The sequence below is a fragment of the Dioszegia hungarica genome (assembly GCF_025882075.1).
Source record: "Dioszegia hungarica strain PDD-24b-2 chromosome Unknown MKK02contig_8, whole genome shotgun sequence".
Classification (NCBI taxonomy): Eukaryota; Fungi; Basidiomycota; class Tremellomycetes; order Tremellales; family Bulleribasidiaceae; genus Dioszegia; species Dioszegia hungarica.
Window position 1 is genome coordinate 4696655 of NW_026515770.1, and position 23379 is coordinate 4720033.

Consider the following 23379-nt stretch of genomic DNA (forward strand, 5'->3'; position numbering starts at 1 on the left):
TACCTCGGTCGTCGGAAATCAGCATATCGTCACTCCCCCAGCTCCCAGACCTTCCACCACGACCTCCTCTTCCACCGCTCCTACCACTTCCTCGACTCCATCGCCCGCTTCTTCCTCAACCGCTGAAGCATCATCCTCTGCGTCCTCTTCGGCGGTTCCATTCTCTGAAACATCATCAGCAACGGCACCCACTATCACCGCGGCTCAGACTACCACCCTCTCACCGGAGAGGCCAGCATCATCCTCATCGTCCTCTTCATCCTCTTCATCCGTAACGGACACGTCAACTACACCCATACCCGCCCCTACTGCGATCTCCACGACCGAGCTCCCCACTCCATCCCCCTCATCTTCAAGTTCTTCCTCCACCTCCACCCCCTCGCCCGGCGTAGGCAGCTCAACATGTAAGCGGAAGACGAGGCGGTCAGAGGATGGGCTGGTAGTACAGGGTGGACAGTTCAGGCTGGTAAGGCGGGTCGTCAAGCAGGGAGAAGGGGGGCGGAGATTACATTGGGATCGATCAAGTAGCTTGGCCCTTGACGGGCGGGGTGCGTGATCGATAAGGTTGGACCAGGAGGAACGGGGCAGTGGTACTGCGTGTATATGGACTCTACTTGTAGATACATAGACAAATCATGAAGACGACAATCGGCTCAACATCTTGATCCGCACTCGACGCGCACGCGACTGTGGCCCAGCTCGACACCATTTCAAGACAGGCAAGGTCCGGCTGCATTGACGTCTCTAAATCAACAAATACCGCCAGCTTATCAAATTACGACTGTCATGTAGCTACCTACGCCTGACGCGATCTCCCGACCCGTCCGCTTGCTGGGCGCTCTGCAGACGGACGACCGCCTGGTTTAGGATGTGCTCCGAGCCGATCTCTGGTCATGCCGGTCGGTCTGGTCGTGTGGTTCTTGGTCCCGGCCGGGGATCGTCATGGGGATCCTCCTTCCTTCTTCGCTGCCTCCTCCCTCATCCGCCTGTCCTCCGCGCCCAGCTCGACATCCAATAACCGCGATACAGCCATGAATCTGAAAAGTCAGCTCGACCCTCTTGGCCTGAACAAGTAGATGAGAACTCACTGTGATCCACAGTTGATACCTATCTTCTGCATCGACCCCAGATGCTCCGACAGCTTGTCCATCTGTACTTCTGATTCCTGCAAAGCGACAGTGAGATTACGGAGACGCGAGGCGAGGTGGGCATAGTGCCGGAGTTTGGGATTGGAGTTGGAGGACATAGCGAGAGGAGTTTGGGCAGGGGCCTTGAGTCTGGATCAGGTGATGTGTTTGTTGGTAGCTCCGCGCTGTCTGCTCCTCAGGCTACTGACTGGTTGGGTGGATGTGTTGGTGGATGTCAACGCGCAAGACGGACGCGACTTTGGTTTTGAGTTTTAATCAAGCTTGTTTGCTGACGTAACCAGTTTGCCACCCGTACTTCGGGATTTTCCGCCGATCCTTCCTGATTTTTCCAGACATCCATCTCTCTTCACATCACTGCTATAACAGCTGCTTGCGATCTCACACACTAGGACCCACAGCAGCTTACGCTCGCTTCCCCTCGCATATAAGGCGAAGCCATAGAAACAATTGCCCTTCATCGATCGGATTCACCATGAAGTGGAACATTGGTACCACCGCTTCGTCCTCCTCCTCGACCCCCCTCCTCCCGGCTAACCATCCCGCCTTCCTCTCAACCTCCCGGTCAGGTGGCACCCCACCTGCCGGATGCCCCATGCACAACTCCCCACCCGCCATCACACCCGCCACTCCCTCCCCCTCGATCCCGCGAGCCAAAGCCGCCGAGTGCCCTATACCGCACGACCAGCGTGCCTTGCACCCCCTAAACCGGATTCCGCTCGGTCTGTCAGCGACGGAAAAGGCGCCGGGGCAGGTCCTGGACTTGCCTACTGAGCGGGAGGTCTCGTCCATCCCCCGCCCGCAGCATGTAGGGGACGGGGAGGACCTATTGCCAGAGGATAGGCATGATGGGAAGTGGGAGTACCCGTCGCCGCAGCAATTCTACAATGCATTGGTCAGGAAGGGATGGGAGACGCCAGAAGAGAGTATAGAGATGGTGGTGGCGATCCACAACTTTTTGAATGAGCGGGCATGGGAGGAGGTCATGGCCTGGGAGAAGCGTTTACCTGGGTGAGTTTTCTGTTTTGCGATTTACTACTAGAGGCGGCGCTGACTGTTCAGAGGTGAACATGCACAATTGGCACGGTTCGAGGGGAAACCAGGCGACCTCTCGCCAAAAGCACGGATGCACCTCTGGGCGGGCAAAGTCTTCCCCTCCATGTTCAACACGGAGCCCCCCTTTGACAGGCACGACTGGATCGTCACCCGGCCAGATCCAAACGGGACTGCCGAGCCAGTCAAGCAATCCCCTGCCGCCCAATTCATCAATCACCAAACCCAGGCATCATCGTCAAACCCCGCTCAGCCATCGGCGCCATCACCGTTCGCAGCGGCGACGCGGACATCGACGACACGCTATGTCATTGACTACTATGATGCAGGGAAGGACGAGGACGGGATGCCGGTGTTCTCGTTGGATGTGCGGCCGGCGCTGGATAGCTTCCAGAGCGTGTCGGAGAGGGTCAAAGTGGGCGTGGAGGAGTGGATGCGGGGACAGAGCGGGACGGCATGACGCGGTACGGGAGGGGATAGGGGGCGGTACACGACGCTACGACCTGTTGATGCACCACTTAGCGCTTCAGAGACGGACTTGGAGTCGCATGAGATGGCCTCGACCGGGGAGGACGCGGTCGCAGTCGCGGCCGACTTGGAACAAGCAGATACATCTCAGATATAAGATCGCAGTGACGGGCACTACTTCTTGTCTTGTCCCAGACCAGAAGCGCTGAGAGTCAGCCTCGACCTGGAGGTTCCTGTTACGAATACTTACTGATTGGTCGCCACCTGGATAGCACGAGCCATCGTCGACCGTACCCTGCCGTCTTCCATTGTCAGGAGACCAGCAATGGTGCATCCACCAGGAGCTGTCGAATAAGCTTCATCCCCTATCGCAAACGGCCAGGTCGGTAAAGCTCACTCGTCACGCTATCTTTCAGCTGCGCAGGGTGTAATCCCGCATACAGCGCCATCCGTCCTGTACCCTGTATAGCTATCCAGTCAGCTACCATCCCTTCCTTACGGACTCAAGAAACGGCGAGCTCACTCTGCGCAGCAAGCTCCAACGCCTCCGCTCTTGGCAATCCCATCATCACACCACCGTCCGCCATCGCCTCCAACACTAGCGCAACGAACGCCGGACCTGAGCCCGCCAGAGCTGTACATGCGTCGAAATGCTTTTCGTCCAAGAAGCGACAGCGGCCGCAGGAGGTGAAAATGGCGAGGAGGAGAGCGCGGGTGTGGGCGGATTCGAGTGGAGTAACGACTGTCATGCCTTCGCGGATCTGACGGTCAGATAGGCAGCGGACTATGATTCGATTGCAGGGTCTCAGAAACAGGCATGCCTGTGCAAGACGGACTTACTTTGCAAGGGGTATTTGGCATGGCTCGGACGACCTCCGTGTCTTTAGGAACCCATGATCGCAATTGCGACAAAGTCACACCTGCACAGATGGAGATGACAAGCTTGCCAGAGATAGCCTCTGACATGCCCTCCTCTTCGAGTATTTGGCGCGCGACCTGCGGCTTCGAGCTAGAGATTCAGCTCCTGCTCTTTGTGCTCATATGGCACGACTGACCAGATAAGAACCACGTCCGCCTCGCTCACAGCCCCCACGTTCCCCTTTCCCGCTCTGACCTCCACGCTCTCACCCCTACCGCCCAGCGCAGCAAACACCTTTCGCAACTTCCGTCCTGTCTCTTCCCGGCCTACCGTCGCTATGAACTTGGAGGGCAGCGTCTCGTCTGGCGCATCTAGGAACATGGACGCCGTGGGCGTCGAGATACCCGACGCGGGCTCGTGGGTGCCAGTACCATTTGGCTGCGCGGGAGCTGCCAGGCGAGACTCGAGAGACGAGAGGACACCAGAGAGGATGGCGACGCCCATGGTACCGCATCCTAGGGATGTCAGCTAATAGTTGATGGTCGAGTCGAATTGGGCCGGTGAGGTGTACCTACCGAGGACGGCGAGTGTGTAGCCCATTTTGATTATGAAGTCGGTGGTAGTTCACCGAATCTGGACTGATAATGAGACTGCTTAGCTGCGATGGGGTTTGACTGAAAGATAAGAGGCAAAGTCAGCTGCAAGATCATGCCCGAGCAAAGTCTTGCTGAATCTCGGTTAAACGTTAACTCGCCAACCCGCTCAACTCCGTTCACACCGAGTCGACCGACAACACCGACCGCTGCGGCGACGATATGAACGCTCATTCACCCACTATCTACTGACCAACATGATCCACGCAGTCCTCATATTCAACACAGCAGGTACCGTCCTCCCGCTCAAGCTGTTAAATCGCAGCTGACAGTACAGGCAAGCCCCGCCTATCTAAGTTCTACACCCCCCTCTCCCCCCTCGTCCAGCAATCCCTCATCTCCCAGATCTTCTCACTGATCTCCGACCGTCCAGCCGGAGTATGCAACTTTCTCGATGCGCCTGATCTCGTTTTCCCCACACCGGGCTCTAGCGGGAGTGACCCGAGTGGGAAGGGAAAGGGAAAGCAGGGGGATCTGGATTTGGGGAGGAGGGAGGATGAGGCAAGGGTGATTTATCGGCACTATGCGACGCTGTACTTTGTGTGAGTGTTCCTGTCGGTGGAGCCTCATGCGGTCCAGTAGAGCGCTATAGCTGATGCTATGCAGCTTCGTTGTGGATGAGGCTGAATCGGAGCTCGGTATCTTGGATCTGATCCAGGTAAGCCTGCCCCTGCTCGCTGCCCCTGCTCGCTATGGCCCCGATATGGACACCTTCTCGCGGCTATACTGATCGCGTCGCTCCGTCTTCACAGAGTACCATCTGTGACTCCGGCTGACATACTGACAGGTCTTTGTCGAGTCGCTCGACCGGTCATTCGAGAACGTATGCGAGCTCGACCTGATCTTCCACTTTGACGAAGTGAGCTTGTCCCAACGTACCGCCCTTTCTCTCAAGCTGACAGCAAGGTACACCACGTCCTGTCCGAGATAATACAAGGCGGACTGGTACTAGAGACCAATATCAACGAGATCAGCCAATGTGGTGAGCCTCCTCTGCTCCGGCCAAACACTCCAAGCATCTCGCGCCCCTCGAGGCCTTCAAGCTGATCCGCTAGTCCAAGCATCAAGCAGGAACAGAAAAGCCTCAGCAGCGTCCGCCAGCCCGCTCATCCCCTCTGCGTTCGGGGGGCAGAAGGGCGGTCGAGGCGGAGGCGGAGGTGGAGGAGCCTTTGGAAGAGGAGGAAGTGCGGATGGGCCGAGGAAATGGCTAGCTGCTATTGGTGTATAGGGCTGCGGTATCTCTATTGCCTAGCGGCTATGCTTTCTTGTTGTAGCTATCTATGAAGAGCAGAGTCAAATGCAGGAGCTCGGACGCTCTGATATAGCGCCCAAGCGGCTATACGCGATTCCGATATCCGACGGTTCCCCGCCCGGCATACGGCCACCTGTGCCCTGCCCTTCTCTTGACTCGCACATTGCACTCCCTCGCCCGAAGCAAACATGAAAGCGCCTACAGGAGACCAAGCGTACACGCTCGTATCGCTCGTCAATAGAGAAGACGCGCCGGTGCAGCTCTCCCCTTTTGTCTGGAAGACGATTATCGAGCTGAGGTAGGTCGCGCCTGTCTTTACCTGTTCCACCTTTAAAGGCCTTTTGCGTGGGCCCGCGTTGGGCGACCCGCGTCCAGAAAGGGGTAATAGTGGATCGTCGGTCTTCAAGCTGATACATGTCCAGATACCTAGGAGTCAACTACAAGGAAGACCCGAGGACATTCGATGGGATTCGGACGGACCTGGCCAAGGAGCTGGGGGACGAAAAGATCCTGGTACCCGTACTGAAAGATGCGGAGGGGGAATGGCTCAAAGACTCGTTCGAAATTGCGCTCTACGTGAGTCGCGGCAATAGGTTCTTTCTGAAGAGAAAGGTAGCTGACATCTCAGCTGGACCGGACGCACGCCCTGCCCAAGGGCAAATCCCTCTTCCTGCACGGTGTAGGCGGGAGGGAGTTCTGCCGCTTTGTCAACTTCTGGGCAGACACTGTACTCGCTCCTGACCTCGGCGCTATTGTTAGGCCAAGGGTATGTCGAGATCGATCCGAAGCTCTCTCATGGTACTGTGCTGATACTCAGACCTGCGCAAGTATACCCCCCGACTCGGCATCCTACGACTACTTTGCCCGTTCCCGCTTCTCCAACGCCGACGGCGCCTCCAAGGCCCTTGCAGACTCACACGACCCCGAGATCTCGTCTGCACGCTTCGCGTCCGCTCGCAAGTCTTTGGGTCTCATCAACAATATGCTGAAATACCAAGCGAGCCAAGGCAAGAAGTTTATCGGCGGCGACTTTTCGCATGCGGACGCAGCGGTGTTTGGGTGGTATATGTGGAGCACGCAGTTCGCGCCCGAATCCAGGGAGAAGGTGTGGGAGACGGAGGAGGCGGGCGGGGAGGCGGTCAAGACTTGGGTGGGCGAGATGAAGGGGTTGCCGGGGTGGCAGGAGGGCGAGTTTGAGCATATCGAGGCGGCGCAGAAGTGAGAAGACGACCCGAGTTATCTGAGGCGTGAACGTATTGTATCATGCATATCTGGACATCCCACGCCATCGATTCGTCCCTCCTCATCCACTCCTAGCGTTGTGCCTACTCACATCCTGCGCTGCTTGGCCAGGTTGGACAGGTCCATTGGCGGGAACTCGGCGCCCTCTGGTGGTTGTGCCGTCTTCCGGTTGGGTGGGGAGCTCATGTCGCTGCGCTCATCAGCTCTAATCTTCAAGTGGTACCCGCTACACAGCTCGCGGCGAGCAGTCCATGTATGGGGGATCGAGAGAATATAGACGTACCGTCTCAGCTCAACGAGAACAGTCTCGAGCGTAAAGTCGCGTCTCCAGTTCGCGAGCGAGGGGATACGGGCGAATTCCACCTACAGTTGTAAGCTTCGGTTCCTTATGCACCGATTTTATGTGAAGAGAACAGCTCACCAAACCTTGTGGGCTAACGCAGGGGAGGTTGATCTTGGATTCGAATTTGACCAAAGGGGGCATATCTGCTCAGTCAGTATGGTCCAACACTCATGAATTTTCGAGGCGGCAGGACCGCAAGTATCGACACCTGGAGCTGCTATCACTTCTCCGGACAACAAATCATCCCACGTCCTCCTCCGACCCAATTCCTAACCTTGCTTTCAAATCTCATACCGACAGAGCCGCCCTACTTGTGCCGCCTCGCGCCAATCTTAAACCCAACCTTAGGTGATATCTTTCGGACCACCAATGAAACCCAGTACATCTCTGCTTGATAATTCACCAGCGAGACAGACCAAACGTACCAGGATACCGATCTCCGCAGTAGATTGACAACGAGAAGATCCGGTTCTCGTATGCGGAATGAGGAGGGCCCAGAATCGTCCCATTCCATTCGTACATTGCTATATCGTCCGAGTCCTATAGCATCAGCTCCCTCTCCAGTGCGGATGAACATATTTTCGGCTGCTCTAAGACGGTGAGAAGAGTGATCTGGCCAGACTCACCCTCAGACCGTAGGAGCAGGATCCATCTCCGATACCCTTCTCGCCGTGCTCGAGCTCCGAGAGGAGGCGGAAACTGCGAGGAACTGCTGTATGAGCTCTCTTCCGTAAAAGGAGAGTCCACGACCCTCTTCTTAGAGAGATAAGCAGGGCGTCCGGAAGTGACGCGGGTCAGACGACCGTTAAGAGCGCCCCTCTCTGATAGTCGTAGAGTGCGGCAAGGACGCCAAGCTCACCTTTCGCCATCTTAGCACCGGAATCGCAATGAAAGGGTTCTCTAACTGTCCAGCTAGCTATCGAATGAGCACTATCAGCTGAGCCGCAGCGGTATAGCTAGCCAACTTATGAAGGTGAAAGGTGAAGGTGAGATGAAGGTTAACGTTGGGTCGAGGTTCATTCCATCACTGCCAGAGTGGAATTGCCAGAACGGGAAATTCCGGATGTCCACCACCACCTCACTCAGATTTCAGGCCATCCTATACTCTTCGTCTGTTATTCATATCTGCCTTCGTATACCCCACTACCGACTCCGATAAGCAGCAGATCAGGATGAACGCCCTCCTAGCTGAGATTGAGGCCAAGAAAGCCGCGATCCAGCTTCCAGCGAACGCCGCTGCTGGTCCCTCCTCCGCCGGGCCCAAGAAGTACATGCGCCGCGCCGAGGTCGAGGCTGCTAAAGAAGAGGAAGAGAGGGTACGGAAGGAGGCGGCTAGGGAGAAGTTGCGAAAAGAGAAAGAGGAGCGGGCTGCGAAGAAGGGAGGTGCTCCTTCTACTAAGCAAGTAAGTTATGACGTCCTGATCGGCTAGAGAGGGTCGGATTCAAGCTGACTTTGATAGGTAGAGTCAGCTCGGAATGCCGCCGTCACGCGGATAGCGGGCTCTCCTACCCCCGGTACCGGTAGCTCGGCGCTCTCGGCTACGGGCACGCCCGAGCCGGACCAGGCCAAGGATAAAGAATACCAAATAACGCCCGCCGAGACGACCCGGCGTCTTCGGGCACGAGGCCACCCCGTCCGCCTATTTGGCGAAGATGACAAGGACCGGCGCGCGCGACTTCGGGCTATAGAGCTCGGCGCGGACGATAGAGGGACGGGCGTCAAGGCGGACGCGTTCTGGCGGACGTTGAAGGGCGTGGAGGCGGGGCTGTTGGAGAGGGATGCGGAGCGGGCTGGGGCTGGGAAGAAGCGGAAAGCTGTAGATGAGGCGGAAGGGGAGGGGGCTGAGAAGGACAAGGAGGCAAAGGGGGAGAAGGAGGTGAAGAGGGGAGACGATGCGATTGATATGGTCGCGATCAAGGCGGATCTGAATAAGGCTTATCCGCTGGTGTACTGGGCGTTCAAAGTGAGTTCAGCTGGCCGTGGTGTGACCGGAGGTGGGGTCCAACCAGCTGACGGCAAAGAACATCTATAAGGAGTGGGAAGATTGGATGGAGGCCCGACCGGACGATATCAAGCGGACAACAGCGGGCAAGGTGGCGCTCGCGACGCAGGTTCAGTCGGGAGTCAACATGAAGCCTCTCTTCAAGCAACTCCGGTCACGAGTGAGTCGGTTGATCGCGGATCCTCGGCCTCGGCTGACATGCCAGGATATGCCTCCAGACCTCATCTACAAGCTAGCCGAGCTATGCCATCACGTCCAACAACGGCAATATCAGCGTGCAAACGATGCCTACCTCCGCCTGTCCATCGGGAACGCTGCGTGGCCTATTGGAGTAACTTCGGTGGGACTGCACGAGCGAGGCGCGCGCGAAAAGATCACGGAGGATGTGGTGGCGCATGTGCTGAATGACGAGGTCAGCAGAAAGTGGATCCAGGCTGTTAAGCGGTAAGTCTCACTGGGGGAATTGTCAAGTCCAGGGCTGATGGACAGATTGGTCACTTTCAGCCAGATGATTAGGCCCCCGAAGGACGCCGCACAAGCTATGGGATAGTCCTGACGCCGATGAGTTGGGATAGTCATCAGCCCTTCTACCTATCAGCTCAAACTGTCGTTTGCCGTTGTTGTATCGATTGATCTATATGCATATTATATACAAATGGGGACGTGTAATCTACCCAGTCTGGTCTGTCTACTATCTACAACAAGCAGTCACTAGCTAACTATCTATGTACGTGGTCCAACCCAAACCCCAAACCCCAAACCCCAACCCCATCACGTACTCATCAAGCGTCCCCCTGCCAACCGCCATTCCTCGCCTCAATGTTGATCGATTATAGACATTGTGATTCGCCGTGTATGAGGGATGCATGGGTGGTCGTGGGGGGAGTTGGGATGTCGTGGTGGTCATGGTAGTCGATAGTACACTTTGTGTTCGGCTTCTTCCCTCTCTGCTCCCTCGCTTCTCTTCCTCTCTTCCGCCTCGCCTGCCACTCCCGCTCAGCTAAGCCCGCCTCGCCAACTCGCTCGATGTCAACCCCAGCTCAAACGTCGTCCGCATTGGCTTGGTAGCCACAATCATCTTCTGCTTCCCCGGCACCTTCTTCATCCCTCCTCCGTTCGCACTATTCGACATGCCCGCGTGGGGAATCTCGGCCATGGCCATCCTGGCAAACAGCGCTCTGGACAGCGGCTGCGACTTGGGGAGATTGACCTTGGGGGGGCTGACGCTGGGCGTGCGGGAGGCGGGTCGGCTGGTCTGCGAGTGACCGCGGTACGGGTGGGAGGAGCCACTGGGGGTTGGGGACATGCTGGATGGGGTGATAGAGGCGAAGCGGGATGGGCCGGCCGAGGACGCGGAGGCGGAGGATGAGGCTTGGGCGTTGGAGAGTGGGGCGCTCATGCTGCCCGAGGTGGAAGAGGGGGATGTTGGGGTGGGCGCGGGATGAAGATCAGACTCAAAGTCCATTTGGTCAGACTCGCTCTCTTCGGACCAGGTTGGGGAGGTCTCGGGCGACCAGCCGGCGTTCCGGCGGGAGTAGGATGAGGCAGGCGTCTCGGTACGAAGGGACAATGACATGTTTGAAGGATTTGGAAGGGGAGATGGAGGGACGGAGGGGGTCCGTGCTGGTCGTCTGAGCAGGGAATGCGGTATGGGGTATGAAAGGAATGTAGCTGTGGGGGTCAGCGGAGTGCCTTTTCAGATGCTTGTAGCAGTACTGCCAGTGAACGTACAGTTTGAGAGGATGTGTAATGCTGAGTAGAGAGAGCGAGTGGCTCGTATATTTAGGCCTCGCAGTAGGGGTCTGATGGGGGTGATGTAGGCCGCTCGTCTGACCGGGCGTGGCGTTGGAGAGCTGCGTCTGAGCGATTATCTCGTGCGGTGAAGTGGTGGTCGTAAGTGAGGGTTCGTGCAAGGATGAGGGGCGAGGGTGAGGTATATATAATGCAGCAGGAGGCTGGTGTGAGAACAAGGATATTATGAATAGCATAGAGAGGCTGGGTGCGCCCCATCATAATCCAGTTGCCCCACGCTGCACGGTTCCGTGCCTGACATTTCCCCACCAAACTATCCAAGAGTTACGTCATTTAACCCCAGCAACGTCGTGTGGGGAAAGGAAATCAACACGCGCCACCGGTTACTCACTTCAGCCGACTGTAACATCTCCCCACTGCATGGCTCTGCCCCAGCGCTTCCAGCCCTTCCACGTTCATCGCCTCGGAGCCGGCCGTGGGAGGGAGGGTGCTCGGGCAGTGCGTAGCGAGGAAGGGCGCCGGCGCGGAACGACCGCCTTTCGGCTCGCATCCATCGCTGTCGCGCGGCGCTGAAGTCTATCTGCCAGCGATCGGAAGGGACAGCTTTGTGTGCAGTCCGGACGTCCTTGCTATCGACGCGGGCTACATCGTATACTGACTCACGCGGCCATGACGCGGACATGCCATCCTTCACTATCGCTAAAGTCATCCTTCGGTCCTTTTGGGACGTTTCAGCTCTCTGGCTTTGGTTTTTGGGTTACCGCCGAGGCCATGCCAGTCAACACTGCTCACTCTGGTGGGGCGAAGGACTGATCTACGCGTCTGCCTGTCATCTTTCACATACACTCACCTCATCGTGTCTACTAAGAGGCCATCATGCTTGATATGACGCGCTCGCGACACTCCGGGGCTGATCGGTTCGGCAAGCGGCAGAACGCGCCAGCGCTTACTAGCTTCTTCCTTTCGGATAGGTGAGCTTCCTCCATCACCAGGAAGGCAATTTAGGGCTGCTCTCAGGTCCAAGGGAGTCCAGTCCGGTGGCCAGCTGTACTGTGAAATCAGGCTGATCTCCCAGCTCGCCCATGTTCCACTACTCTGGCATAAACCCATCCGCATGGAACACAGGCTACGCGCTTCAAAGCGACGGGTGGGACTCGACCGTGCACCTTGCCTCTCAGAGCGGTGCAGCCATCACCTTTGATATCACCGGTACGCCCCTCTCGCCACTTCTATCCCACTTCAAGATCTACGCTGACGTGCAGCGACATCCCTCACCCTCCTCATTCCTTCCTTTGCAAACTGCACTTCCACCCTCTCGCTGAACGGCTCCGCCCCCGTCCCCGCCTGCCCCACCTCCGCCAGCGGCATCACCCTCCAGAACCTCCCGCGCGGGATCCATCAGCTCCAATATACCTTCAACGCGCTGCAGACGGGGCAAGAGGTCTCGTTTTGGGGTGTGGACGGTACGAGGCCGTATGACGGTCCGAGCTGGGGAAATGTGACTATTGATAGTGCGCGAAAGGGAGGACCGGGGGCGGAGCTCAAGTATGTGGGGGATTGGACGATGGAGGAAGGGGTATCGGGCGCGGGGAATAGGACGTTGGCGGGTACGGGCGGTAAAGGCTCGGCGGTCGAGTTTACGGGGAAAGGTACGTCATAAAGGCCAGATTGAGGGGATGGAGACTGACGGGATAGGATCAGCAATCTATCTGTATGGGAACACAGGACCAGGGTATAGCTCCGCTTCGATCTCGCTGGACGACGCGATAGTGGACTTATCGCTCAATTTCTCGGTCAGCTCTTCCATCCTTTGGGTTGGTCGCTGGGAACTTAGCTGACGGGGTAGGCAACTTGGTCATCTACATATCAACTCCTATGGTTCCGTACTGGGCTCGATCCCTCCCGCGAGTCCAAGGTGGTCATGACCAATCTCGAGGACAAGCGGATGGCGCTGGACTTTGTGGTGCTCACACCGAGTCAGGATGAAATTGCTTTACTGTAAGTCTGATTCGCCCTCGCTGTGGTACACCGTCACCATACGATCTGGCAAGACTGATAAAGCAGAAGCAACACCGCCCAACCCTTCCTCTCCACGCTCGCAGGCAAGATCGTCACTTTCGCCGTCATCCCCTTTCTCGCCCTCATCCTCCTCGGCCTCGCAATCTTCTTCCTCGTCCGCCGTCGGCGTCGAAGCACATGTCGGCGCGCCTCGGCTGGCTCAACCTCCACCCACAAAGCTCTGCGGCACCACGAGTCTATGCAGAGCTTCCCGGCCTCGCACCTGGACTATGGGCGCGATGCCCTTTCCGCCCATTCCGGGATGGCCGAGAAGGACTATTATGCGCCCGAACCGCCCGGGTCGCGATACAGCCTCCAGCCTCCGCTCAGTGCTCGGTCGATGGGGGAGGACGGGATGGTGACGTACGAAGAAGGGTTGAAGCGGCTCAGCGCTACCGAGCGGGACAGGAATCGGCGGAGCGCCTTGACGTCCTATCCCCACTCGGCGCTGTCCGGGCAGGACGGCTCAGACGCGCTATACAGCGCCGGTCTGACGTTGGGTCTCCCCTCCGCCGCGTACTCGCCATTTGGCTTTGCCGTCGATAAGACCGCGTCGCGACCAGGGAGCGACGCGCCCAGTCCTAGACGAGGATCGGCGCAATCGAGCTTCCTCAAGCCGTTTCACTTCCTCCTTGGCCAACCCAGTCCCTCGCCCGTCTCCCCTACGCTGGGATCGATTCCAGACGAGAAGGAGGGAGATATCGGCATGAGCGTCACCTCACCCTTCTCCGTCGGCAGTCCCACCTCCGTCAGCGCGGCGGAGCTAGCCTACTGGAGCAAGGCGACCGCCACCCGGGCAAACATCCAAAGTACGACCAGCCACTATCCCTCCGATCCGGGCTTCTCCCCGCTCTTCTCCTCCTCTTTACCCCTGTCCGACAGGGATCGGTCCGAAGGCGATGCCCACCCGTTTGCGCGCTTCAGACCATCGGACGGGCCCTCCGGTCGGACTTCCATCTCCTTCTCGGACGTCCTGTCCGTCGTGGCCGCCCCGCCGTCCGTGCGGGATCTGGAATATGGGGATATGCAGTCGGTGCATACGGGTCGATCTGCGCCTACAGACCATATTTTCCGTCCGGAACCGGACGCCCCTGCTGTCCCTGCCGCAGTCTACGGCGCCGGCGCTGACATACCCGGGAAGAGCGGAACCCAGCCCTTGCGTCTCGGTAGTCGACCCCCTCCCAGCGCTTTCCCTGCCGAGATGCCGCGCGCCATCTCTACCCGACGCAAGCCCTCCCCTGCCCTCGCGCCTCCGGGTCTATCCCCCATCACCGCCAGCCCCTTGTTTCAGTATGATGCCACCACGCCCTCCCCTGCCCGACCTGAATCCGCTACGCACCCCTCTCCTCTGCCATCCCCCTCTGAATCCGTCCGGCTCCAACAGCAGTACACATCCTATACGGAAGGCGTACGGAGCAGGTATCTGTCGGACACGAGCCACAGCTCGGCGTATACGGCAGCGAGCGCTGCGAGGCCGGATTCGGAGGTCATACCGTTTGAAGAGTTTGTGGCGGGATTGAAGGACGGGCATAGGCGAGCACAGGAGGATAGGGAGAAGGAGAGGATGCAGAGTGGGGCGCCGGGGCCGTCCAGTCCGAGAGGCGAAGGGGCGCGAGGTGGTCGTGTGTGATTTGGGCTGCGCGGTTCAAAGGGAGAGAGGGAGTCTTGGGAGATGTTTCGCTCGCTTGTCATTAAAGAACCGTTGTGCGTATAGCTAGCAGATATACTTTCTGAATCGTCAATGAGTGCTTGTCGAGCGGCGACAGCAATCAGTCTCGCATGTCAGTACTGTCAGCGACTATAGTGACCGGCGCCAATTCGACCCCTTTGTTTCAGGTGGCCCAAAGCGGTAATCCCTCACTGAACCTAAAACGCGTTTAGGCCAGTCGACCTTTTTCCTCGTCCTTTGATGCGTCCTCCCCTATGTATGCCGCGCTATTCTTGGCAGGTATAGCACCGATGTACCCCAAGACAACTCGAGGACAGCATGCATCTCAGCGTTGTACTTCAACTTTGCACCGTTTCGTCAGAAAAGAAGAAAGACAAAGATGGATAACAAGCAGCAGTACCCTCCTCCCCCGCAGGTATATTTCCCCCTGATTCCCAGCTGCACCCCCAGGCATCGCCCAGGCGGAGATGAAATGTGAAGAAAGTAGAGCTGATGTACCTAGCAAAACGGCGGCGGTGCCAATGGACACTACCAGGCGAGCGATGGCCAGTGGTATCCCACCTCAGCCATGCCCGGTGCTAGTACAGCCCCGCCTCCTCCGGCCATGGATGGACATGCGAACAGCTTCTAGTAAGCCAAGATCGATCGATTGATCAGTATCGCTCTGTTTGTCAGTGGTGGTCAGCTGATCCAGTCAGCGGGAACCAGTCGCAGATGCAGCAGCAGCAGCAGTACGGCCAGCAGCAGCCGAATGGGCAGCCGCAGGTGGTCTACGTCGAACAGCAGAGGGACCAGGATAAAGGAGGTGGTGGAGGACTGTGTGCTGGGCTCTGTGAGTGATAAATCGCTCCAGTATCGGGAGTGACGGTTTTGTGCGCCACTCGTCGGGAGAGCTGGGTCCCCAGTGCAGGGCATATTGGAAGGGCAGAAGTATCGAAAAGGCCAGAGAGGGACGAATGGCGATTCCAATCTTCCATCGTATCTTATCGGAGCTGACTCTCGTAGTCGCCGGTCTCGCCTGCTGCTGCTGCCTCGACTGCCTGTTCTGATCGGAAAATCGCGCATACGCCCGTCGATCCCCTCTTCCCATCCTTTTCTTGCCACCACCCTACTCAAACGCCCTCGGGTAGACCGCACCACACCTCGCCCCGTTGAGTACTGCGGAGGCATCTGCAGCTGTATGCGGTTGTTATGTATGCCACGATCAGCATGCATCTCCCATGTCTCCGCATCGGCTGAGCTCAGCAGTCTCTGAGCGGAATCAAACTGACACAGCTGTTTTAAAGTTACGCTTTGGCTTGGCGCCGCAGCTGGGCTGATGAACTGGACTGACAATCGCCACCCACAACATCTACTCTCCTACTTTATCTCACCCTCACACTCTTCACAGCTCTCACATCCATCCCAGCAGCTCCTAAACCACAGAAAAGCATCAGCAGAAATGAACAAGCCAAATTACCCAACTGTAAGTCGCTCAAGCCCCATAAAACACCCCATCCCCGGAGCTGGAGAGGGCGTCTTGCATCCCCCTCGGGAGTCTGACTGCCTCGCTTGCTCCTTCCGACATTCCCAGCTGACTCCTCATAGCAAGAACAAGGCGGCCAGTCGATGTACCAGGCCTCCGATGGTAAATGGTACCCCTCGGCCCAGATCCCGCAGAACTGGCAGCCGCAGCAACAGCAGGGCGGGCAGGGTGGTTATGGGGGCGGGTACGGGCAGCCGGGCCAAGGACAGGGCCAGGGATACTAGTGAGTGGCTCAGCTGCTGTCCTGGCAGTGTGGCTCGGGCTGGTACGCGCAGAAGGGCTGTGACTGATGTCCATAGCGGTCAACAGCCAATGGGCTACGGAAGCCAACAGCCTCAGCCTTACGTCGTTCAGCAGTCCAGACCTGGAGGTGCGGCCGGTGCCGGCGGTGCGGGATGCCTAGGTAAGCTCAAGCGCTACAGGCGACGTCGATATGTCCGTCGCTGATTGGACAGCCGCGTGCTGTGCTGGTATGCTCTGCTGCGGAATCACCGACTGTCTATTCTAGTCTGGCAAAAGTAGTGGTATCGGCTGTCGCGAGTGGACACTCGCAAGAGAATTGGAGGCTCGAGTAGAGTATATAGCAAGTTGTATGCACGATGATACCCAGTACCTGCCGGTCACCGAGTGCGCTGTGAAGCCATCATTTTCCGTTCCACGTGTACAAGCTGATCGTCTGTCCTAACTACTCAAAGTCCAATCCCGGCACCCGCTTCTTCAGCTCTCCCCTGCTCAGACCCCCCTTGAGCTCCTTCGGAATCTCCACCACCTCTACATAATTCGCCGGGAAGATCCCAGCCTCCCCACTGCTATTCATCCCGCGCCACCATTCACCTCCCGTGCCCACCTTGTCCATCACGAACAACACCCCTCCCTTCTTCAACGCCAGATCTCCAGCTTGACCGGCCGGGAGATCAAAGAGCGCTATGGCGCGGGCGTAGCCTGTCTCTGGGAGACCGGATGTGAGGCCTGGTTTGAGGGTGATGATAGGTGGGGTGGAAGTACGGCGGTTCGGACTGGAGTAGGACGAAGTATTGCGGGAATGGGATGGCCGAGTGGGTTGTGTGTATGCCTCGAAAGCAAGACCGGAGGTAGACGATTCGCCGCCGAAGGGGTCGGTGTCCTCGTTGAGGTTGACTCGGCGGGGAGAGGAGGACGATCCGTTACCGCCGCCGTACCGAGCAGCAAACTTCGACTCGGTCTCGTACGGCGTGTACTCGTCCTCCTCAAAGCTGGGTAATGGAGGTTTCGAGTTTGATCTCGACCGGCTCCCACTCCCGTTACTTCCAACCGTACTGGCCCGAAGCCGCCCGAAAGCGCTCGACAGACCTCGATCGTCCGCCTGTCCCCATGTCGCATTGAGGTCCTTCCCTACCCCGTCCCGCAGCTCGCTCTCATCCGCCAGCAACCCTTCATCCGCCTTCCTCGGTCCCCGCCGGGCTTTCGGATCCGAGTAGCTCCTCGCGCGCCCCTCGAGGTCGATCGCCGGTCTCAGCGCGCTAGAGCCGGATCTTGAGCGGTTCCCGTACGCCGCCATAGGCCCGTCCGAGTCCCACGTCAGACCAGCATTGTACGCCTCGCTCGACGCCATCCCAGAGACAGCAGGAGACCGTTTCGGGGAAGACGAGCCTGATCCGAAAGGATTGAACGATGAGGTCCGTTTGGCCGGACTAGGCCTTGCCGCCTGAACCGGCTGGTCGAATACGCCTACGCTCGCTCCTCGCCTCCGACCTTCCTTTGTCGGCTTGGAATTGGGGCTGCCCTGCCCGCCTACGCCCTCCCCAAAGACATACCCGCTCCTCTCCCCTGTGGGGCTGTCGTGCCCGTACCCCATCCCTCCGCCCTCTCCCTCTTCGTCCCAGCTCCGCCACTTTTGTCCACCAGGTAGTCCCGTACATCTCTCGATGCCATCAATGAGCTCCTGTGCCCAGTCTGGTGCATCGAATGTTCCGCTGAGGATCTGCTTGGCTGTGGGATTGCCGCCGTACGCAAGCCGATTTGCGTCCTGCCGCTCAAGAATGATCGAGCCTTCGACAGAGACGCCGCCGAAAAGTCCCTTTGTTTTCGAGTAAGAGTACATCGCGGCGACTTTGCCTTTGGAATTGAGAGCTCCGGAGCCCTCGGCATTGCGCCCGAGGGGACCGACCGCGACGGAAAGGTTGCCGCCGAGAGTGAGGGAGCCGGCGGCCATGAAGGATTTGACGGCAGCAGTCGACTGGTAGGTCAGCTCAAGCATCAAAGTCACTTTACAGGGCCAGCTGTCAGCGTACATTCAAGACAATGAGGAAGTCTGTGACCCTATCTCATCAGCTCGGATAGCGTTTTACAGCAGCAAAAGCTAAGACCCACTCGGCTCCAAGCTGCCCTCCGAAACCAAATCCACCAAGACCAATAGCACTCGGCGGTGACCAGCCTATAGATATCAGCTTGAGCCTGTGAAAGGTTCGTCGAAGGCAGGTCAGCTCACTTCCGTCTGGCGTGCGAGCAATAACAACCCCGGAGCCCGCCCTCGCTGAGAACAAGAAGCCGGCCTTGAAAACGGTAAAGATAGCAAAACCAGCTGCTTTCTGAAGGACGGATTGAGGGACGACCTTGTCCAGACCATTGTTCTGGCTGTCGACGAAGCTCCGGACTGCGCCTTGTCAGCTGGTCTTCCCATCGCACATGCAAAGGCAGAATCAGCGTACTGATCTTGGCAGCCTTTCTGGATTCGTCCTGGAGCCTGGCTAAGCTGGTCAGCCCTGATGACATATTATGACGCCTCCAGTGAGATGGGAAGGCACCTACTGGGTAAAGGCGAGTTGACGCCCATGCTGGGCGGACGTCGAAGTGGAATGGTGAAAGAGATGGGCGAGGGTGCTCGGGCAAGCTCGCGATCTCTGAAATAAGATGAATGCTCCAGGTGAGCGCGAGGGCTGTGTCTGTACCAGTAGGCCTGTATGAGTCGAGCGGTGCGCTACGGGGTGGGGTCAGGTGTAGTGGAGCCGAGGACAGCTCTGCATCGCTCTGAATTTATTGTTCGTTCCACCTTCGCAGAGTCGCAGTCGGCGTGGGGCCCCCCGAGGACGCTCACGTTATCGCTTTTACCATTAGCGGAAGCTAATTCAGCTAATCGTTCATTAGTAAATCCAACTTGGGATGAACCACCTCGCTTGCCTTTGACATTACTCGGACCACAACAAGTTTTTATTAAGCGCTGCTTAGAGGTCCTGTCACCGCCGTGCCCATCAGGTCATGGGCGCCGGACCTTTCGAGTGTTGAGACTAGCAGGTATGTGCTATTTTGATCATGGCTCGTGCTATTATGATCATGCCTCATCCTCAGCGCCAAAGCCTTTTTCGCCGCCGTCCTCGAGTCGATCCTCGCCCGGCTCCCCAATTCCTGCAAATCACCCGCCCTGGTCGCTTTCCTCGTCCCGCGGATCCAAACCTGCGCCCAACGCATCCATCGGGAAGCTGGACGCGACCGGGCCAAACGAGCTGCCTCAAAGGCGGACAGCGGTGTCATGAAGTCCGCCGAGGAAACCCGGAAGAAGAGGGAGTTCTTCTTGGAAACCTTACGTCTGAAGGGGAGGACACGGAAGGCTCAGAAGGCGATCAAAAGCTTTGAGGCCCTTCTGCTCCACGAGGAGTGCCTACACTTCTCGACGAACAAGACTCAGACGGTGGGGAATGGGGATGAGGAGGTATGGGAAGCCATCACGACGGGGTACAAAACCCAGAATATCCGCCTCACCGAGCCCAACCCCAACATTCCCAAACATGTGAGTAAGCCCAGCACGAGTCCGGCTGATCCACAGGTACAACGGCTCATCGAGGCATTTGATTTGCTCGCGGGTTCCAGTCCGGCGCGGATTGGGAGCTCATCTCCAGTGTTGAAAACATTGCATTCACCCCTCGTTTCCTCCACCAATGGCGACTGGCCGAGGACAAGGACCCCATGGACGTATGGGTGCCCTGCGCGTTCCTCCGCGCTCTCAGACCGTCCCACATCTGCGTCAGGTACTTTACCGAAAGTGGTCTGGACGAGGAGCCGACATTCCAACGGCTCAACAAGATCATCCAACGAATCCGTTACAACTATTACCCGGAGCTGGACAAGCCCCGTACGGAGAACTGGACGCTCAAGTCTATCACCTACCACGGTCTCTTTCTGATCATCCCCCTCTCCGACCCCGCGCCCAGCACCCGGCTCTTCTTCAATACCGCCGAAGCCAGCTGGCGGAACACCACTGGCAAACCGTGGGAGGTCCAACTTCCTCGCGGGCGGAATATATTGTGCGAGGCGCTGGGGATGATGGGGTCGATGCTGGCGAAGGGTTTGACGGAGGATCTGGGGGCTGTCCTTGGCTCGGAGTCGGCGGAGGCGCGTCGGGAGAAGGAGAAGGAGCGGGACAAGTATCTGGAGGGTTCCGAGCGACCTCGGAAGAAGGGAAACGATATGTGGAATGGTAATGGGGAGGCGGTGAGGGTCAGAGGCAGTGCAGGGGAGGCGTACGTGTTCCAGAGTGGTGGCGGAGGGCTGGGGTGTCTCGTGTGTGGGGACCGGTAAAGGATGGAGACGAGGTGGGACGCGGAGGGGGAGCCGAAGCAGAGTGAGAAGTGGGCGTAAGGCGGGCGGATGGTTACGGTGTGGGAGTAGTGGAATGTCAGTATCAATTGGGTAGCACTTAGGATTATATGTACATGATGAACCTAGATGAAAAGACTATTGCGTATCTCTGACAGTGTATGGTGCTGCGACACGCACTCCTTCAGCTTTATCCGCGCATTGTGATCATGTCCCGCCTTGCGCTTGCCCTTCTCCTCTGCCTCATACAGAACCTCAACATCGAGCTGCTCCACGGACCGCACCAGCGCCTCGAACTCCGGGGATAGCTCATGAGCCCACCCGTACTCGTCGCAGGGCGATCTATCGAGCCCAGCCTGGGAGAAGTCGGACGCGGGGGCGTACGACATGAGCGCCCGAGCGAGGAGGTCGACCGACGCCAGGTCGCCGAGGACGAGTGTCTTTACCGACCGATAGGCGATGACTGCTTCCTGCCGCTCCACAGAGGTGATGGGATGGTGCAGCCACCGGATCACTTCATAGAGCTCCGCCGACGGGGTACGCAGGATGGACCAAGTACCCCGGAATGTCGCTTCCGCCAGGGACTCGAGACCCGGGATGCCGCCGGCAATACCGCCGACTTTGTGCACGGCGGTGACAGGACCTTTAAGCAGCGCTTAAAAACTTGTTGTGGTCCGAGTAACCTTCCTCCCTATCCCTTTAGTAGTCAGGTCGGTTGCTATGCTGGTAACTGCGTGGTGGGCTGGGATCGGAAGGTATGTAAACGATTGACATAGGTGTAGAGTACAGCTGTAAGGGGGATATTTGAAACAGGTGAACAGGGAAAGTTCTCCCCTCCCTTCTCCTCGATCATCGCTTCCAGCTCCAGTCGTTTCAAAGCATATCCTTTAGATTCAGAGACTGAAGGATCTCCTTACATCCGGCTGCGGTCGGCAAGGCGCAAGGACGACAACACCACTGCTTGCATATAGAGCTGATGAGGCATCTGACTTCTGACACATCTACCTCACCCGTTCTCGACAGTCACGCCCAAGCTCAACAAGATGTCGCTCTTCTCCCCCCGGTCGACCAGCGCGAGCCCTGAGCCCAAGCGGTCAGGATGGCGCTTCTTTGCAACAGCTCCCCTCCCTCCCCTCCCTGCCATGCCCGCCGTTCCCCGCCTTCGCACCTCCCAATCCGCCTCAGCCATTCCCTCAACCACAACGCGAGGCCACTACCGGACACACTCGTCGCTCGCCGGAGTCGCCGATGCCGACTTCTCTCCCTCCCTCGGATCAGGCGCACAGGTTGTTCGGACCCCCAGCGAGGCTCGGAGGGGGATCATGAAGGTCCGCACCAAGCCTCCTGCCCCCGTCCTTGCCTCCATCCCGCAGACGCCCGATCTGCCCATGATGGAGGACTGCGACAGGCGGGTGTCTATCTGCGCCCCGCCGCGTCCTCTCCCGCCGGTCGCAGAGGCAAAGGTGGTGCACAAAGCGACGTCAATGGCGAATTTGGGGAGCAAGGACAGGGAGAGAACACGAACAAGTGTCATCCCGCCCACCCCCTCCCCAGCTGTCCCATCTCAATCGGCTATGCGGCGCGCCTCATCCCTTCGGGCTCCCGTTATCACCACGCCGGTCGCTACTCCCTCCCCCTCATCCATTGCTTTCTCCGCTACACTCCTTGACATCGTTCAACGTCCCGCTCCCACCACGACCGACCAGGTCTTCATCAAGCTCGAATTCGGATTCTCGCTGGCCGAGCGGTCCGACACTTCGGCCATTACACTCCCTTTGGAGACCCTCCAGCGGGCTGGCGGGTATCTCGAGCGGCTCGTCCGAGGTCATTTGGAGGATATGAAGGACAGGGCGGATAGGGTGGCGGATGAAGAGAGGGGACTGAGGATCGTCTCGGACGTTCCAAGCTATGGGAGCAAACCGGGGATGACGGATGGAGAGAGCGGGACCGAATCGGATCTGGAAACTGAGGAGTACGGGTCCAGCGCTCTTCTCCGGTGAGTCCTCCAGCGTGCGATCAAGGACGGACAATGAGCTGATGAGTAGTGATGAATACCTCAAGTCCCTTTGGGCACCATCACCGACGCTCCCCTCTTTCGATAAACCACCCTCAACGACAAAGGCCCGCGAATCCCGGTACTATACCCCTCCCAAGAATCGCGCGTACATCCGGAACCAGTACAGCCAGACCAACGCGTACCCGTCCCCCTCCTCCCCACTCTTACCCTATACCGCGCCCCTTGCGCTCCGCCGGCGAGCGACATACCTCGTCCTTCCCTCCACGGCGCCCCGGGGATCCGTCGTCGAGATCAAGATCCTGCTCATGCGCGATGCGTCGTCCTGGCACTATATCACGGCGAGGCTGGTCCAGGGCACCTGGGCTCGCATGGACGAGCGGAAAGCACAGAGCGTGGTGGATGAGCTGGGATGGGCGGGGATGGTAGCCCTGGCGGCAGAGCTGAGCTCTAAGGAGTCTGTGGGGGATAAGCGGCAGTCGGAGAGGACTCCGACACCCCGCACGGCCGAGACGCCACCGGTGCCCAAGTTGGAGAACTATGAGTGGATGGAGTAGAGGCATAAGCGGATGAGCTCGAAGAGCGTCAAGGGGGATCCAAGCGGCGTGAGGGCGGGCGGCACGGGGTATCTCTAGTTGGAGCGAAGGATTCAGGGGGAACGTGCGAGCGAGAGGTTGAGGGCCGAGCAGTGATGGCAAACAGAAGACATGCTTACTGGTGGGAAGCTTCTGGGTCATTCTCGGTGTAGATATAGAGAGCACGCATCTGTTTCGT

At 58.1% G+C, this 23379-nt stretch overlaps 14 protein-coding genes across 14 annotated transcripts; 9 read left to right on the top strand and 5 right to left on the bottom strand.

The window, feature by feature from the left end:
• Positions 1-940: 940 nt before the first annotated feature.
• MKK02DRAFT_45541 (uncharacterized protein) lies at positions 941-1246 on the bottom strand (the record flags this gene model as incomplete). Its single annotated transcript, XM_053093474.1, has 2 exons — positions 941-1037; positions 1089-1246. The coding sequence occupies 2 exons, from the start codon at positions 1244-1246 to the stop codon at positions 941-943; spliced, it is 255 nt and encodes an 84-aa protein (XP_052946611.1).
• A 374-nt stretch (positions 1247-1620) lies between these two features.
• MKK02DRAFT_24889 (putative pyruvate carboxylase isoform) lies at positions 1621-2658 on the top strand (the record flags this gene model as incomplete). The annotated part of the gene is made up of 3 exons (XM_053086948.1): positions 1621-2156; positions 2208-2382; positions 2452-2658. The coding sequence occupies 3 exons, from the start codon at positions 1621-1623 to the stop codon at positions 2656-2658; spliced, it is 918 nt and encodes a 305-aa protein (XP_052946612.1).
• Positions 2659-2840: 182 nt separating this feature from the next.
• MKK02DRAFT_45543 (pyrroline-5-carboxylate reductase) lies at positions 2841-4125 on the bottom strand (the record flags this gene model as incomplete). Its single annotated transcript, XM_053093475.1, has 7 exons — positions 2841-2871; positions 2917-3010; positions 3064-3135; positions 3190-3427; positions 3507-3675; positions 3722-4040; positions 4101-4125. 7 exons carry the CDS (start codon positions 4123-4125, stop codon positions 2841-2843), a joined length of 948 nt encoding a protein of 315 aa, XP_052946613.1.
• A 250-nt stretch (positions 4126-4375) lies between these two features.
• MKK02DRAFT_45544 (Golgi to vacuole transport-related protein) lies at positions 4376-5406 on the top strand (the record flags this gene model as incomplete). The annotated part of the gene is made up of 6 exons (XM_053093476.1): positions 4376-4409; positions 4456-4720; positions 4785-4836; positions 4966-5037; positions 5085-5160; positions 5234-5406. The coding sequence occupies 6 exons, from the start codon at positions 4376-4378 to the stop codon at positions 5404-5406; spliced, it is 672 nt and encodes a 223-aa protein (XP_052946614.1).
• A 212-nt stretch (positions 5407-5618) lies between these two features.
• On the top strand, positions 5619-6652 carry MKK02DRAFT_45545 (uncharacterized protein; the record flags this gene model as incomplete). The annotated part of the gene is made up of 4 exons (XM_053093477.1): positions 5619-5728; positions 5853-6006; positions 6059-6196; positions 6248-6652. The coding sequence occupies 4 exons, from the start codon at positions 5619-5621 to the stop codon at positions 6650-6652; spliced, it is 807 nt and encodes a 268-aa protein (XP_052946615.1).
• Positions 6653-6759: 107 nt separating this feature from the next.
• MKK02DRAFT_45546 (ubiquitin-conjugating enzyme/RWD-like protein) lies at positions 6760-7884 on the bottom strand (the record flags this gene model as incomplete). The annotated part of the gene is made up of 6 exons (XM_053093478.1): positions 6760-6862; positions 6956-7035; positions 7094-7158; positions 7441-7555; positions 7642-7724; positions 7875-7884. The coding sequence occupies 6 exons, from the start codon at positions 7882-7884 to the stop codon at positions 6760-6762; spliced, it is 456 nt and encodes a 151-aa protein (XP_052946616.1).
• Positions 7885-8187: 303 nt separating this feature from the next.
• MKK02DRAFT_37291 (putative pre-mRNA splicing factor) lies at positions 8188-9568 on the top strand (the record flags this gene model as incomplete). Its single annotated transcript, XM_053089615.1, has 5 exons — positions 8188-8418; positions 8476-8979; positions 9038-9178; positions 9224-9462; positions 9508-9568. The coding sequence occupies 5 exons, from the start codon at positions 8188-8190 to the stop codon at positions 9566-9568; spliced, it is 1176 nt and encodes a 391-aa protein (XP_052946617.1).
• Positions 9569-10018: 450 nt separating this feature from the next.
• On the bottom strand, positions 10019-10483 carry MKK02DRAFT_45548 (uncharacterized protein; the record flags this gene model as incomplete). Its single annotated transcript, XM_053093479.1, has 1 exon — positions 10019-10483. The coding sequence occupies one exon, from the start codon at positions 10481-10483 to the stop codon at positions 10019-10021; it is 465 nt and encodes a 154-aa protein (XP_052946618.1).
• Positions 10484-11646: 1163 nt separating this feature from the next.
• Positions 11647-14458, top strand: MKK02DRAFT_45549 (uncharacterized protein; the record flags this gene model as incomplete). Its single annotated transcript, XM_053093480.1, has 6 exons — positions 11647-11741; positions 11846-11979; positions 12033-12419; positions 12466-12563; positions 12617-12768; positions 12835-14458. 6 exons carry the CDS (start codon positions 11647-11649, stop codon positions 14456-14458), a joined length of 2490 nt encoding a protein of 829 aa, XP_052946619.1.
• A 418-nt stretch (positions 14459-14876) lies between these two features.
• MKK02DRAFT_45550 (uncharacterized protein) lies at positions 14877-15546 on the top strand (the record flags this gene model as incomplete). The annotated part of the gene is made up of 4 exons (XM_053093481.1): positions 14877-14912; positions 15000-15127; positions 15196-15329; positions 15503-15546. The coding sequence occupies 4 exons, from the start codon at positions 14877-14879 to the stop codon at positions 15544-15546; spliced, it is 342 nt and encodes a 113-aa protein (XP_052946620.1).
• A 392-nt stretch (positions 15547-15938) lies between these two features.
• Positions 15939-16530, top strand: MKK02DRAFT_45551 (uncharacterized protein; the record flags this gene model as incomplete). The annotated part of the gene is made up of 4 exons (XM_053093482.1): positions 15939-15962; positions 16085-16245; positions 16322-16425; positions 16478-16530. The coding sequence occupies 4 exons, from the start codon at positions 15939-15941 to the stop codon at positions 16528-16530; spliced, it is 342 nt and encodes a 113-aa protein (XP_052946621.1).
• Positions 16531-16707: 177 nt separating this feature from the next.
• Positions 16708-18834, bottom strand: MKK02DRAFT_27355 (uncharacterized protein; the record flags this gene model as incomplete). Its single annotated transcript, XM_053087334.1, has 6 exons — positions 16708-18237; positions 18293-18320; positions 18372-18435; positions 18490-18654; positions 18710-18748; positions 18810-18834. 6 exons carry the CDS (start codon positions 18832-18834, stop codon positions 16708-16710), a joined length of 1851 nt encoding a protein of 616 aa, XP_052946622.1.
• Positions 18835-18911: 77 nt separating this feature from the next.
• On the top strand, positions 18912-20573 carry MKK02DRAFT_45553 (uncharacterized protein; the record flags this gene model as incomplete). Its single annotated transcript, XM_053093483.1, has 4 exons — positions 18912-18924; positions 19229-19292; positions 19347-19785; positions 19866-20573. 4 exons carry the CDS (start codon positions 18912-18914, stop codon positions 20571-20573), a joined length of 1224 nt encoding a protein of 407 aa, XP_052946623.1.
• Positions 20574-21634: 1061 nt separating this feature from the next.
• MKK02DRAFT_45555 (uncharacterized protein) lies at positions 21635-23240 on the top strand (the record flags this gene model as incomplete). Its single annotated transcript, XM_053093484.1, has 3 exons — positions 21635-22587; positions 22637-23126; positions 23163-23240. 3 exons carry the CDS (start codon positions 21635-21637, stop codon positions 23238-23240), a joined length of 1521 nt encoding a protein of 506 aa, XP_052946624.1.
• Positions 23241-23379: the final 139 nt, after the last annotated feature.